Genomic DNA, 16,692 nt, shown 5'->3' on the forward strand with positions numbered 1-16,692 from the left:
GGACTGTTTTATCCAGTTTTCATGGAAAGACCTTTGGCCATTTCAGTCCTAACCTAGACTAAAATATCTATGGGGTGTACCTAGCAGGGCTCTCCCCTGTGCTTTGGCTGGCTGTGACTTTGCACCACTCCACTGCCAAGCCGTGAGCCAGGTGTGCCATGGAGCATTGAGTATGGGGTGAACAAAGGTTCAGGACAGGAGGAATAAAGCAGTAGGCTTTTGCAACAGTGGTTTTTAGGCTGATATTTAGCTTGAGGTCTGCTCTGCAAAGTCAGACTTACATAAAATGCGCCTGAGCAAACAGCGCTGATGTCTTCCACAGGTACACAGTTGTGTACAGACCTCCCCTGGGGCACTCCCAGATGTAAGCCCCGTTCCCTTTGCAGTGCACATCGTCAAGAAGGATCTCTCCTGAGCCTTGACTAAAATTGGCATTTACAGGGGCAGAAACTGCCCTGCCACAGGCCAGCTGGCTGCAGATGACCTGGGCATCCTTCAGGTCCCAGGAGTCATTGCAGACGGTGCCCCAGCTGCCCTGGTAATGGACTTTGACATGGCCTCCACATCTGTTCCTCCCGTTCGTGAGCCTCAGGGACAAGTCTTTGGAAGGCCAAAAAAGACAGTGCTATTTATGAGTGATACTTCCATATTGCCAGGGTTTTAGCTGGCTGTTGCAAATTTGAGACAAGAATAAGAACTTCTGATGATCAACGACAAGAGATTGGCCAAAAATGACATGAATTCATTAAAAACTTGAAGATACGGCATATTCCTAACACAAAATGTTGGGATTAACGTATGATATGGTCAAAATCTCATAGGGATGCATGATCTGAAATGTTTGGGATCCATAAATTAAAATCTCATCATGACAAAAGGATTTACAAGTATTCCTCTTCATAAACTGTATACTGGTACTAAATGACTCTATTAGACAAAATTTACTTCATCAGTAAAATCAATAAAGATATATATGAGATGAAAATTACTGGGAACTTCAGACAGCAAAGAAGCTGGAAAAAAAGAAAGAAAAGAGCTAAGTTGCACTAACCAAAAAGAAGAGAAATTATCTATTTACCCACACTGCTAGAAAAAACCCCCACAAACCAGCTCTCAGTAATTTTGTCTTTATAAGGTTCTTTATATTTTTAAAATGCATAGTAGCATGTATTTTGCAAATACAGTAATATGTCTCATGAAAGATGGTTTTCTACATCACATAAGGAAATTTCTAGTTAGTTTATAATTCTTATGGACAATCATTTGAATTCTTTTTTTAGTTAGGAAGCAATGGGAATGGCAAGATGGATAAACCTCTGAAGTGCATTATACTCCACAAAAAAAAGGAAATGTAACTGTCGTGCTCCTTAGAGTTTATTATTTGAAGATTTTGAGTGTGGAGGCTAACGTGTCGGTTATAGTACTCTCTTCAGAAGTATTTGCTGAAATGCAGGAGAATAGTTTGGGATGTCCTGAAGAGCTTGACAATGATTTTGGTAGTTTAGTTCCCTTTTGCTGAGCACCAGAATCTCAATCTGGCAGAAGTGTATAACATGCTATTGATCGCTGACGTCAATAAACCAGAAGTTATCTGCACAGATGACACTGGCACCTTCCTGATGAAAAGAGTTATTGATGAACCATCCATTATGGGAGCACTGCCAGCGGAGCCCTTCACCCCCTCAGCACTGCACCTCATCCAGGAGGATTTCCCCTGTGCCGTCACCAAAATGAGCTTCTTCCAGAGCTGCAGAACATCTGTTCTACCCATTCCCTAGCCTCAGGGACAATTCTTTGGAAGACAAAAGGAAATTAGATCAACTATTAGGGTGACTGATGTGTTTTTAGTGACCCCCGCAGTCTCAGGCTATTGGAGGAAACGCTTTACAACAGCTTTTTAAGGAGCCCCTCAGCAGGGAAAGTGTTCTCCAACCTGTGCTGCACACCAGACTTGAGTTCCTGTGGTTTTGGGCCTGATTTTAAAGCATCTTCCAAGGGTGAGGCATGTAAGTGTCCTTATGGCAGTTGTAAAGTTAGAGTTACACTGACACAATGCTGTCATCATCTAGTGGGGACTCCAGCATGTCATATTGTGTTTTATCTGGCCAGCAATGGACTTAACAAGGAAGCCAGTGCTGAGAATAGTGTAGCAGAAGGTTACTGCCGTCTGTATTTCACTTACTGACTTAAAAATGGAATGCATGTGGCCCCTTAGGGATTACTTTTGCACTGGGTGCATGTATACTGCATGGCTTCCAGCCGAAGATCTGCACAGTGAAGACCACCGCGTTACCCCTTGGCTCTGAACTACTTCCAGATTGTTACCCGCATTGATTAATATTATTCCCAAAGCTCACAGAAACCATGTCACAGACAAACACCTCGCTATAAGGAACAGATCTGCTGACACTGGTGTATCCAAAGCAGTAATTCAGACCTAGGCTGTGTCTAACCTCTAGGCTGTGACTAACCTACTACACATATGCAGCTCACAGTGCTTTTACCAAATGCTCTTACCTGCTTGCTGGGGTCCCCTTTCAGTTTGTCGTTATATTTTTGTCTAAGCCCCTCCAGTGCACTAAAGAAAATTAATTACTTATCATTATGTGTTTTTTCCTACAATGCATTAAAATACAATACAATATAGGTGGTTTCTACATTACATTAAAAGAAATAACTAAAATATTTGGTGGCATCTTCAGTCCTCAAGCCTGCTAAACACCCGTGATGTCTACCGGTTTGAGTGGGCTTTGATACAGGTTACAAAATTTGCCAATATCGATTTTAGAGGAAAACACAAGAGAGAGGGCGGTAGTGCTGAATAGCATAAGGCACAGTGCCTGACCTCTGCAGACATCCTCCGTGCAGCAGTAGCGTCTGAACAGCGGTCAGCATGGGAGTCATGTTAACCAGGTTCCCTATAATGCTGATAAAACATGTTTCAGAATTTATGAGCATGTAGATTTAAAAGGGTGTCCTCTGCAGTTTGACCAGCCTGCTTTTTTTTTAAATTAGTGATTTCATACAATGGAGATAGTTTTAACTTTTAAAAACGTTCTCTTAATTTTTTTTGGCAAGAGTTTGTTTCTAATAGCTTGATTTTTCGATTACCTTAATTATTGTTTGAAGTCCTTCTCTTCTATGGGACCAGTGGTTAAACCCTCCCCTTGGCATATCCGATGGCAGCCCCTGGCCCAAGAGGAACCAGCTGCATGCAGCCAGGGCGAAAATTAGTGACGCCAAGCGAAAAATGATGGCAGACTTTTTTCACCTCTCAGTTTCTCCACTGTCCTGAAGTTGAGCTGGGGGTGGATGTGTTCCCCCGTCCCCTCGCAGACCAGACCCCCAGCCCATGGCCGTGGTGGTGGCTCTGCCCGGGGTCCGTCGGGGTGGCTCTGTGGGCTGAGAGCGTTGCAGGGATTTGCAGGACCTCCCACCCTGGACTGCTTGTGATCCCAGACAGAGCAAATCCCAGCAAGGAAAGCCCCATCTGGGGCACCTCTCAGGGCAGGGGTCTGGCTGAGGTCTTAGCCCCATGCTCCCATGGCTCACACAGCCAGGCCCTGGGCACCAGAGCCCTTGCAGCTGGAAGCATTACCAGGGCAGTGGACTGCCTTATCTGCTAGGAAACAAAATGCTTTTTTTTCAAAATGCAATGCCAGAAACCCCTCAAGACTGTGCAAATTCTAGTCTGTATTGCAAACAGTTAATTTTCAGCTTGATCTGTAAGTGTCATCCCAGCTGTCATATTTCACAGCCTTCGGGAAGCATCTCATGTGACGCCTGGATTAATCCTTGCAGTGTTGGCAGAGAGTAGTCCACTTGTCTTCCTCAACAATGCATTCCTTAGAGAAATCCAATGAACTTTTATGAAACAAAGAAGGCTTGTTTCACACTGGCAAGGCTCAGATCGAGTGTTTATGCTACATGCACAGTGTGCAGCTTTCAAATGCACGCTGCCCAAGCTGCCCAGGAGCTCAAAAAGAAACTGAAGCAACAGGTTTTGGCCACCCTGCTGCAACTGGGGCTTCACAGTTGGCTTTCCGAGCCTGCGACTAGGGATGGCAGGATCCAGCATTTTGGAAAGAAGGCCTGACTTTGCCACATTAATATTAAGTCATGGTCCCTGCCACCTCTTTGTATGGGAGAAAAGAGCCCTCACATCAGCGTAACTCAATTTTCATCATATCTCATGCAAAAAAGCTCTGCTCGAATTCAGGCTTAGCAATGGAAGACAGTGGTAACTAATGCCAAATGCTTCAGGAACACCTCAACATCACTAGCTGAACCTTTGTATAAACCTTTGCAACCAGGTAACTTCAGCAAATGAGGAGCCTTCAAGTTGGGGTCCTTTTGTGCTAGCAACTGGTCAGGCATAGAAGAAAAGTCAGTCTTTGTACGAAGTGCCTAATTTTGCTCAGTGTCTAAATTGAAGAGCAATAAGCAGAAGTGATGAGGGAGATAAGGCAAGGAGGAACAACATCTTGACCTGTACCAGGAATTTATCTATCTGCATGGTTTTCAAAGAGCAGGGATGAGAGGGAGGGAAAAGAAGAAAGACAGAAAGAAAGACAGAAAAGAAAGACAGAAAGACAGAAAGACAGAAAGACAGAAAGACAGAAAGAAAGAAAGAAAGAAAGAAAGAAAGAAAGGAAGAAAGAAAGAAAGTCATATGAGACCTCTACTAAAACCATAAGAGACCTCCTCCCCATCCCAGTAGATGGGTTTCTTTGCAGCCTCTGAGGCTACCAGGCAACACTCATCTGACCGCAGCCGTTCAAAAACCACATTTTATCTATTCTATTTAGTCGCTCACACACCCACACAAAACTTCCTTAGACTCAACAGGTTTGCATGACTATGTCTGAGGACAAAATACAACCCTCACAGTCTTCATACAGAAAGAGGAGGAAAGATGGAAGGCATCTCTCTGAAGATATAGTTTCTGAAAACTGAAAAAAAATACAAAAAAAGAAGATTACGATCATTCAAACTTGGCAGGCTCTTTAGAACAGCAGCAGTCCAATTAATTTCTACATTACAGCCTGTGACTAATTCACTTATTTCAGGAAGAAGAAGGAAAAATCTGCTTGGACGGGTACCAGGTGACTCAGGGCAAAAGAGGTGATCCACGTGTTAATCTAGGAAATGAAAACAGATCTCCCTCCCAGTGACCCAGCTGGGTCACTGACGAGTTTCCTCAGCTAGGTGTGATTTCATTAAAATATGCTTTTTGTGTCATAGTTCTTGAGCCTGAGATAGAAAATCTCCTAAAATCCACAAGCTGCTGTGAGAATTTTAACATCTCCTTAGTTTTTCCCAGCTAGATATAAATTGCCAAACAAACAAAAATTAAATTAAAAACGCCATGAAAATAAAACTACCAAAATAAAGAAAAACAAATAAATAAGGAAAATCTCTTCTCCATGTAACATAAGGCATTTAACAGAAATTGTGCAAGAAATTGTGCAAAAAATTTTGCTTGGGTTCAGGGATGCTGGACAGCAAAGGACTGCAATTCTTTTTACCTTGAACTTGTCACAAATGAAGGGCAGTGGTGGGTCAGTCTCAAGAAATGCATTTGCTGTTTCCTTTGGGTTTATTAAGCGTGGTGGACGATTCAGCAACCCGGCTGCAGTGGCTGTCTGCCTGATCTCCTGTTCAAGGTAGATTCTAGTGCAATCCTGTTAAAAAAGCTTGCCCGTGGTTGGTGAGTCTGATGGAGTTATTAAAAAAACCCCCAAAACTATCAGTCAAGTGAAAGTGATCTCCAGAGTATATTCATTTAGTTATTTAATTGGAATTTGGTGCAAGCGTTCAGTCTCGGGCATTAAAGGGCACCTAAGCCAGAACTGTGAGCAGACAGTTATGTTTAGCTGCTTAATTCAGCTTGTTGTCAACGAGTATCTGTGGGCTTCTATGGCAAGGCATGGGGAGAAAGTAAGGAAAACAAGAAAAATTGTGTTTCTTACCCATACCCTGCAAACCCAAATTAGCTTTTTTTAGTCTCAGTCTACATAGGCATTTGTTGTTAACAACTGGAAAATAAATCTACTTGCTAGCTATGAGATATAGAAACAAACCCATGTTTATTTAGACCCAATTATAACTACTTTTATAGTATGTTCCTGGGAAGGAGTACTACAGAGTTGAATTATCTGCTTCATACTCCAAAATTAGAATAAAAAGATAAACAGGACACCAAAGCACAGGAAATCCAGCATACAAACAAGCAAACAAGAACTTTGTTTCTGAGCTTTGCTTTAACCCCAATGCTGGCCGAATAGGTTGCATGATAACACTGGGAACAGCATAATGGAAGGAATCCACAGAGTCCATACAATATTTTACTGAAAAAGGGGTAGGTATTTGAAAGCAAATTGCTATGGATCCATTCTCTTTCCATGAAAAAAACCTTCTCACATGCCACTTCAGGAGAGTTGTTCAGGGATGTGCTGTTTCTTTTGAGTTATGAATACTTGCAGCTACATGGTCTGGATATACGTGGTGTAATTCAGTCATTATCCTCTCCCAACACAGCTCACACTACATAGGTTGACACTTGTAAGGGATTTTAGCATGATGTTGCAAACAACATGTTTAGTTGGTGCTGAGATTGTTGGTTGAGTACATACTACTGAGTGAACAGGTACATAGCACATGGTTGAGTAGTGACAGACACACTAGGAAGAAATTAAATAATCTAATACCAAAGTCAGACAGTTATTCAAAGCAAAAACCTGCCAAGTCATGGTCGGTGTGTCTTCTCTGAGGGTGGAGGAGGTGGCAACAACAAGCCTAACTGCAGACTCCAGAAAGCTCATTTAAAAAGAGCAAAGGCAGTGGCCTCCATGTGCTCCTGGTTCTTGACATCCTCGTGTTTGCAGGCACCAGGCTTCACTATGTGGTGGGTGTAACACTGATCCCACACAAAATGAATAAACAAAAAACCAAAACAAAAAGCCAAATAAACAATTTTAGTTTACATTTTGGCTTTAAGTCTCTGTATTTTCAGCTAGGACATGAAAGGCAAAAATCCCAGATCTTGCTTTTCATGTTTTCATGCGCCAATGGTAAATGTTTATGTGGGAATTGGCTGTTTGCATTTCCAGCATATTTCAGCCTGATTTATGAATGTGCGCAACACACTCTGAAAGGCTGGGTAAGTCCTGAGAAGCCAAACTCCTCACAGCCACAAAGCATACAACCATGGGAAAAAAGATAAATTAAATAATTTTATTGTGATCAGCAACCGAAAGTATTAAAAATTGAACAAAACTCTTCCTTCTGGAAAGGAGACATGAAATGTCTTTCAACATTTAGATGACATTTCGTTGAGACCTGAAAAGCCTCCTGACTGAGATTCGATCTCTTGGATGAGATTTGTGGTTTTGCCAGGTTTAGGATGTATGTCAATGGGAAGGCTTCCAATTGATTTGGCAAGCCTTTAGATCAGATTGTGTGATTCAGCCTTAAATACTGCAAACAAAACACCTTTGACAGCTCAGTATCTTTTGAATCTGGATTTATTTAATCTAGAGAAGTGAAAACTTCTGGATGGAATGGAAATGGAAAAACCATCGATCTTCAACTAGGTAAAATGCACCTGAGGAGAAAGGGGAGAAAATTACTCCCCATGGCCAGGAGGCACAGGGCAAGAACTAATGGGCTTGACCAGCAACAGTGAAAATTGAGGATAGACATTGTGAAAAGCCTTTTCAACGGCGATGCTAATTTCAATAGTGAGTCTCGTTAAGCATGAGAAGAATTTGCCTAGACAAGTTAGGGAAATGTCTGTTGGGAAGATGTTGGGCTGAGGTGGTGGTGCTGAGGGTGCAGAGGGAAGCTCCAGCTGATGTGCTTTTGATGCTCTGGGCGAGCAGGAGTGCCCGTGGCCGAGGAGGAGGTGGCACAGAGGTGCTGGCACGGAGGATGACGGCAGCAGCAGGGACCTAGCAGCTCTGTGGGAAACAGGCTGCGGTGTTCATGGGGACAAGTGCCACAATGTGGAGCGAGAAGGAGACCAGGGCTATAGCAGGGACCTCAGGAGCAGGAGGTGTGTGTCATGAGAAGATAACAGAAATAGCAGGAGAGAAAAGAGCAAAGGTAGTTACACTAAAATGGTTGGGGAACTTTTTCTAGACCTCTCAGGGCATGATGATTTCTGTGCTTTGTTGCTTCTCAGCTTTGCAAATATGTCTATCATCAATGAGGAACCAAGGAGTCTTTCAAGGCCTTCCCTGTAAGGTTTGGACATTTGTTTACCTTTGCTGCTAGATTTTATTTTATTTTTGACCCACCCTTTACAGTTTAACTCCATTAAAATGTAGCCCAACACTCATACAAAACAGAGGTACCTCACACCTCTTCACAGCAGTATGTAGAAGTGTTTCAAAATGCAACCGATGGGCAGAAAGTCGAATACTGGAGGGAAAGCTTTCTCTCCAATAACATGGAGAAACACACTGGCTGTAGAGGCCGCTTATTCCTCACTGGCATGTAGGGGAAGCTCCTGTCACCTTTCCTGAAGCCCTCACCTTTGGTGATGCTGTGGGAACAGCAGCGGATGTGGGGCCTGCTTGGATGGGAGAGGATGCTCAGGGACTCAATCAGCCATCTGCTTTGGAGGGAACACAGGGTTGGGGGAAATGCAGATGGACAGGTCCTTAGAAGTCCCCTGAACAATGTGGGTCATTTTGCTTTTGTGTGTGACACGCAGGAGAAAGAAATGGAAACCAAAAGAAAAGGAATTTCTGAATCAAGAGTCAGCAATCTGGCTTCCTAGGGTCAGATATTTTCTGTAAATTTGCATGTCCAGAAGGAAAAAGAATTAGCTCATTCCTTTTGAAGCCTACATTAGGATATTTAGAAATTCCCTATGTAGTATTTCAGAAGCAGGGGCTCAGTCCATCGCTTGGTGAATTTTTAATCCAACAGACCACACTCTTCAATACAGTAAAACGTCCATTTGTATTTTAATCACAGAGACATTAATTTGAAAGACAAAATAGAATTATTGCTTTGTAAACATTTCTTCCTTTGATTTTAAATCACACTGCTCATGTAACAGATTACTTTAGCTTGGAAATCTCTGCATTTTATAAGTAAGCACAGATCCATTACTGTTTCAATGAGAAATTTAGCATTAAAAACAATGCTCAAAATAATTAGAATATTGTATAGCCACAATTCCAGATGCCACGGTAAGATCAATTTTTACATTTCCTTTCCAGACATGACCTATTACTTCTCCCCAGATTAAATCTTCCTCCCTTTTAATAAACCTTGAAATATTTATTGGTACCTCACTCGTATTTTCTCTCCAGCTCACAAAATTTTGTGGCAATAGATAAATGGTCTTAGAAGGATGTGAGAAGAGAATTAAAGAGGCGAAAAATGATAAAATGATTGTACCAAACAACTCGTGACATGAATGTTGAAATCCTTCCTTAATCATTTAAGAGGTGTTAGGATTACAAAGTTATTTTAAAGCATTGTAACAGGCTAGGATTCGTTGTAGATAAAGATATCACAGCTTCTTACAAATGGCGCATATGTGACTGTCGTCAATGGAGCATTTTGGCAGCTCTTAATATGTGACGTTTGCCCTGTAGTCATTTAGTGGATGATGCTGACCTTTGATCTCACATTATCCCATGTGAAAGCAGTTTCTCCCTGTGTGAGTGCAGGTCTCCCAAGAAAAGCGGCAAGAACAAAAACGACAACCGCCAGGACGGCGACAGCAACAGCGACCGGCGTGAGGGGATTATCAGCACCAGCGGGAACTGCCTGGGGAGGAGGCACAGAAGAGTCCAGCCCTGCGAGGGAAGGCAGAGGGGGTTTGATCTCAGTATATTAAAGATCAGGGCACGAAGAGCTGTTGCATTAAAAGGGATGGATCCCAGATCAGAGTCAGAAATAAGCTAACTTCTTACAGATTCATTGCTTTAAACTATTTGAACAGGCTTTATATTAGCAGGGATGACAACTTAACTAAGCAAACTTCATAAGCAGAAGACAACTGAGGGAATTAAATGTTTCTCAAGAAGGCTGGGGGTTTGCTGCCAGCTGGCCATCACGCTGCACAAGCGCACTGGAGCTAATTGGTTCAATGGAGTTATAGCACTAAAATGGGTTACACACTGCCTCTCCTTCAGGACAGCCAAAGCAGTTATACTTTTTATACATGCAGGTGAAAACAGGGGGTTTGCGAGGTGTTGAAGAGATTTGTAGACATTTGGGTCAGCCAAACAATCCCTTCCTTTTTATGGCGAAGTTAGCAAAAGCAGATTTCAGTGACAGATGTCAGAAACGCAGAGCTATGGCATTTCTTGAAGCCCAGAGTAGTCTTAGAGTAAATATGAGAGAGATTTATTTGATTTTACCAGTATTCCTACTCTGAGCACCCCCTTCTCGAAGCTGAAGTGGTCCGACAACCACATTCACTTTTTCCTCGGCGGAACCTGTATCTCTCTTGAACCTGCTACTACAGCCCTGGTAGCAGCGGGAGGAATAGTCACCGAGCCTGCACACCACCAGCTCACACCGCAGGTAGACTAACGTATGGCGGCTGATGAACTCAAAGGCATTAAATGTGAACCGAGCAAAGTGGCTGTAGGGGGAGTAGTATGTGGCATAGGAAGAATCTCTGATGCATCTAGAAAGAAACGAAAAAGAGAGTTAGTCTTCATGGGTACACACATGTATGTTCCCACAAAAATGCAATAGATTAAAACAAAATTATATCATAGCTGGGTACTAGGAGCACAATGGGATAAAAGTGCAACTTTTATAGCATAGCAGAGACTTTTTAAATATAGACTTATTTAAGCCCTATGAAGCAGCTAGAGCATTGGCAACTCTTTTTTTTCCAAGAGAAGGAGACTACAAGTGGTGAGGAGGTGAGAAGAGACTCTTACTAATGTCTGTGCTATACGAGGCATAAAAAAATGAATCTGATGCTTGACCTGGTTTTACTAAAATAAAATAGGACGATAGATTCCTGCTGCCAGTTTTCACTATCTCATCTCATCTGCCTCACTCCCACTACTTTGAATTTTGCATATAGGACAAGGATGAAGTGAGTGAAACAAAATGTTAGTAAGGTCTAAATGTCATTTTTTATTTCCAGGCTCATACTGTAAAAATAAAAAAAATCAAAGACCCCTTTTAACAGTCTGTTGATAATGAGATCTAAACCAATTCAGTTTGGCTCTATTCTTTTAAACAAATGCAGAAAGGGTATTACAGATATGCTTCTAACAACTTGAGAAAGCTCTTACCCATTCTTGATTATATCATAGGCTAGAGTGTCAAAATCGTGAGGATCAGGTGATGCCACACATGTGTCCACAAACACCATCAGATTTGGGTCAGAGCTGTGAAGATAAGCTTGAAGGTACAAATTTTGGTTCAAGTCAATGTAGTATGGAGAGTCGTGCACTTGCCGCAAGAATGATGAGGAATCATAAAAAGTGATGTTCATGTCATATCTTCCAAACTGATTTTCATTCATGTCTACAGTATCCTCAGCAGCATACATTATTTGTATCCATGTGTTCTGTAGCATTTTGCAACTGATATGTAAGTGAATATTCTTTTTCCTCTTGATTATGGACCCAGAAGATGTAACTTTGATCATGTTGGAATAGTTGATAGTATCATTGTTCTCCTGTTTAACATGTAATTTAAAATGAGGAATTGCATTTTTGTCACGTTCCATGTTCTAAACTTTGATAGCGTAATATGCAATTTTAAAAGGTAGATTCATCTTAAACTCTTTAAACCAAGAAGCTTGATGTTGGTCTTTTCTGCTCACACATTGTAAATAAACTTGCTGAAGTATGTAATTAAACAGAAATCAGTGGAGAAAAACTCTTTGTTAAATCCAAGGCAGAGCCAACTCATTGAACATCTGTACAAAACACCAATTGTCTAGTACACAGTCATCCCAAACCCGCGTGGCACTTACAAGACTATGTCTACTTTAAATCACAGAAAGTTCATATAACTTCCTCCCAAGCTTTCCTCCCTAGAAGCTCAGTTCTATTAAGCATGGGGATTCCCTAAGGCACGGAAAGCTAAAGCACTAAAAACCTCTGGGTCTTGTTGGTTCACTTCTTAGCACTATGGACCACCATGGCCCTTTCATGACTCTTTTCAAAGCAGGTCCTGCAATTCAGTGCGCACAACGGTGAGCGTACCTCTCGTATCGTCCCACAGCTGTTGTAGGGAATGTTGAATATAACCTCATGTGACGTGACTGTTGGTTTACAGTGATCGTCGTTCAGGGTGACCATCTGCGCCGAGTAGCCTTGAGACTGGAGATAGTCTCTGCTAACCACTGCATGCATGTAGTCTGGCAAGCACAGAAGGGCTAGTAGAAGAAGATACAATATATTAGTAACTTCAGGAATTTCTTAATGATTAAAGGTTGTAATTGAACAAAATGTTGTTTGTTTTTTTTAATTTAGAAGGTAGGCAGTTCACACACCAACCCGTCATATTTCACATGCATCATTTCATTTCCCTAACATCTTTAAATATATGCAAATATTTATTTTGCAAACAAAAGCAAGAAACAGGCTTGTCTGTTGAGAAACACCAACCGGGAACTTACTAGTGTTGTGATCTGCTGGAATGGAGGAGTAGTGAGCCTGAAACCCTCTGAAGGTGGTTCTAGAATCGCTGTGAAAGCGAACGGTCATCATGTTTGAAGAGGACATGTACGTGGGAAAGGAACCAGAACAAAGTCTCCCAAGAAGCGGGGAAGAGTGTGGAGGCCCATCATAGACTTCAACGTAGTCATACTGGCATCTGCCGCTTTGCATCCTGGCGAACAAATGTCAGCACCTTGTCAAATGTGTTTCAGAAACTCTGATTTAACTGCCTAACGCATGATAAAATGTTCCAGCATTTAAAGTTTTCATGGCAGAGGTTTTATTCATTTTATATGCAGCTGTAGCAGAAAATTGTGAGCAGAAAATACCACAGTAATCCAGATTTTGTTCTGGTCTTTCAACTGCTGGATGTTATTGAAATTATCTTTAAAATTGGGAAGGTTGCCTGTTTCAAATAAGTTTTCAAACTTCTCAAGTAAGTTTTGACTTTGTAATTTGCCCAGGGAATCAATGTTTTACTTACGCAATATCTCTAAATGTGAGCATAACACGGAAATTGTTCTCTACTTGTATTTCCCACACGCAGTCAACATTGTTTGGATAATTTCCAGGGTAGAAGGGACTCTGCAGCATCCCAGAGGAATCTGAGATTGAGCCACCACAAAAATGAGGTGCTGCAGAAAGAAATGGAAGAGAATTTACTTACAGTAACCTCTACAAAATTGTACTTGAGCTGTACATGTCTCATCCGCAGCTGCTGAAAAGCAGGTCTCCTGCTGACTGCCGGTGGTATTCTGTATGACCCACATGAAAACAAATATTTGGTTTTGCTTTAGGTTTACTTTCATGTTGGATTTGGGATTTCCTGTCACATCCATGGTGTCAGACCACCCTCTTCAGGCTGGTCTGGTAACACCTTGATGCTTTCTGCTCTGGTCTCTGCTTTCATCAGTTGAGATCTGATTCTGGGAGGTGTCATGACAGTCAGAATGGAGGTACCTTCCTGAACAGACAGCATCCCCTCAGTTACTCTGCTGCTTCTCTTTATTCCCATAAGGACTTTGGAGGATAAATAAGTTGCAAGTCTTCTAGGAAACTCTGTAATTTTATGGTCTCAGACTGAAATAAGCACTCCAGGCTGCTAGGCCAAGTCTTAAATATGTCTCATTTCTCCTATAAGCACAGCTGCAAAAATCTTTCATGTTCCTGCCGGCGTGAATGGCATTTAATTCTTATGTTAAACACACAGATAATCCTAAAAGTTTCCCTATAAGAAGGTGAGCACAGGCTCTGAACTTCATTCCTACAACATGTGACACGGAAAGGCAACACCCCCCCATTTTATGTTCCTGCACACCGATAGCCCCCAATGCAGTGCACTCCTCTCTGCCTCAGGATTTTGGGATTCTCGGGCTATTCCAAGCATGGGAGCACCAGCTGTACCCAGACACTGCCCCTTTCTCGGATCAGACTGGGTGGGTTCTCAGGCACCTTCACTTTCATACTATTTTCTACTGTGAATGGTCAAGCTCTAAATCTAAAATCTGCTTTCTAATGCAAAAATAGCAGGCTGAAGACCATGACAGCTCTAGTAAGAAGAAGAGCCAAAGATTACCCATTGTACACAGCTTCTCTGATAAACAGCCTGTGACTCTGAATGCAAATGGAGAACATTTCAGTTAAAACGATATAATTTTCAAAAAGAAGCCACGTTTTCTAAGGAAACTCTAAAAGAAGACAAATTAAGTTAAACCATCTAGGAAGTAAAGACAAACATGGAAAATGAAAAAAATTCAGGAGAAAAAATGATTTATGAGTGCTGCATAGAAAACATAACAAATAGGAAAATCTATCACACGCACAAAAAAAATAATATCAATTAAATTACACTATACATGTACTCCTGGCATGGTTTGGTGTAGCTGCCCTTTAGATGTTAAGTTGTGAACAAAGTACATATACCACCCTGCCAATACTGATGTATGTGGTTCAAAGTTAGAAATTTAGGCAACACTTCGTAAGCCTTGACCCAGCTGAAGAGCCCAGCGAGGAAATGGCTTGCCCACAGCCAACCAGTAGAAGTGCAAAATAAGCGTCACCGAGATGCAAGGGGATATCACAGCCCGTCCCAGAATTATCATGCCAGTTTGAAGTGATATTGCCATAGAAACAAAAATGAAATTGAAAAAGCCCAAGAGGGAGACAGCCCACAAATGAGAAAGGTGAGAAGAGCCACAGCAGAGCATTACCTGATGGAGGTGTTGAGGTGGCCAGAGCAGCTGTGGGTGTGGAGAAAGAAGAGCCACAAGTGAGACGTGTTGCTCAGGAGAAAGGTGCTGGGGCACAGACAGGGCCCCACCTCAGGGCATAGGGTACGGCGACGGGGATTGCGGCGAGGAGGGGATGGGGACACGGCGGGCAAGGCACAGAGGGCCGTGAGCTCCACGGGAGAGCTGGTTGCCTCTGCTGCCCACGCACCTGCACAGATGACGCTGGCATCCTCCACGTGCCTGCAGTTGTGCACGCCCCAGCCGTTGTGCCTGCACATCTGGAGGGAGGGCTCGTCCCCACGGCAGTGCACGTTATCCAGGAAGATGCGCCCAGAGCCGAGGCCGAAGCGAGCGTTGCCCGGGGCGGCCGTGGGCTGGCCGCAGCCGATCTGCGGCACACCACCTGGGCATCACTCAGGTCCCACATGTCGTCGCACACCGTCCCCCAGCTGCCGCCGTTGTACACCTCCACGCGGCCCTCGCAGCCGTTCCTCCCGCCGGCGAGCCGCAGGCGGGCGCCTGGGACACGGCACATGGCACCAGGTCAGGGTCCCAGCAGCCCGTCACCCTGCAGTCCCCAGATGGGCCCCTAGAGCAGGGAGCCTGCATGGGTGCTGCAAGGCCAGGGATGGGCCTGGTGGGCATGAATTACCTGCTGAATATGGCCAGTGTGTGGTGGGCACTCGAGCTACAGATGCAAGTAAGAATTTGGTGTCAATGAGAAAGGCTCTGAACACAGTCAACACATGTCATGCACCCCGAAGGAGCCCATCTTCAAGGAGCCCCTGTCCCAAGGCACTTCACATCATGTGGAGGTCTTTCATTCAATTGAAATGACCGTTGTGACTTCTGTGTTTCACACAGCCATCTGCTCCCTGGGCAGGAACCGCATGCCCATGGAGATCTAGCTTGCGCTACAAAAAACCCTTTGATGCAGCAGCTCTCTTTTCCAGTCACATCCCAAATCCCAGAGCATGTCCAGGAAATAGCTATGGTCCTACCTGTGCAGGAACTGGAGGGGTGAAGGCAGAGTGATCCCCTGTCGCGATCCCCCCAGTTGCAGTGAGAGGAAATCCCTCCCTGAACAGTTTCCTTCACCAGCCACGGCTACAGAGGTCGTGGCCTCAAGCCTCAGCCCCACAGTTTACCAGCTCTTCTCCATGCTCTGCTTGCAACCCCACTGTGGACTCGGGTGTCAGGAATGGCCTAACCGGAGTGGCCCAGGGACGGGAGACTCCCTCCAGTGCAGTGAGGTCTGGGAAGGGAGATCAGGGGCACTAAGGAGCTCAGTGAGTGACAGAGGACAGGGTTACCTGGTGTGCTTCCCTCTGCTGTGGTAGCCGTTGTGGTCGTCTCCACTAGCATGGTCATCTCTGCTATGGGGCTTGTAGGCACTGCGGTGGTCGTCTGTGCTGGGGAGGTCATCTCTGCTATGGGGGTCGTTGGCGCTGTGGTGGTTGTCTCCACTAGCGACATCGTTTCCGCTGTGGGCGTCATTACTGCTGTTGTGGTCATCTCCACTGGGGAGGTCGGCTCCGCTGTGCGGGTTGTTGACGCTGTGATGGTCATCTCTGCTAGAGAGGTCATTGGTTCTGTGGTGGTTGTCTCCTCTATGGAGCTCATCTCCGCTATGGCGGTTGTCTCCGGTGGTGCGGATGTTGGCACTGTGAAGGTCGTCGTTGCTGTAGCGGTCTTTCCTGTGAATACAGAAGAAGAACAGGACCCACATGAGGACCATGCTTATGCAATGGGTAGACCTGTGTGTTAGCTCCAAGCCCGGTTCCTCAATGATGAAGTGAAAT

At 43.8% G+C, this 16,692-nt stretch overlaps 1 protein-coding gene across 1 annotated transcript in view; it reads right to left on the bottom strand.

Annotated features, from left to right (window-relative positions):
* Positions 1 to 10,371: 10,371 nt before the first annotated feature.
* Positions 10,372 to 16,692, bottom strand: part of DMBT1 (deleted in malignant brain tumors 1) — a 50,746-nt gene continuing 44,425 nt past the window's right edge. Inside the window, 6 exon segments of the mRNA XM_050899086.1 lie at positions 10,372 to 10,657; positions 11,283 to 11,671; positions 12,204 to 12,376; positions 12,620 to 12,831; positions 13,144 to 13,294; positions 16,204 to 16,243. Coding sequence (XP_050755043.1) covers positions 10,372 to 10,657; positions 11,283 to 11,671; positions 12,204 to 12,376; positions 12,620 to 12,831; positions 13,144 to 13,294; positions 16,204 to 16,243 — 1,251 coding nt within the window.

The sequence above is a fragment of the Gymnogyps californianus genome, chromosome 6 (genome assembly GCF_018139145.2).
Source record: "Gymnogyps californianus isolate 813 chromosome 6, ASM1813914v2, whole genome shotgun sequence".
NCBI classification, from domain to species: Eukaryota; Metazoa; Chordata; class Aves; order Accipitriformes; family Cathartidae; genus Gymnogyps; species Gymnogyps californianus.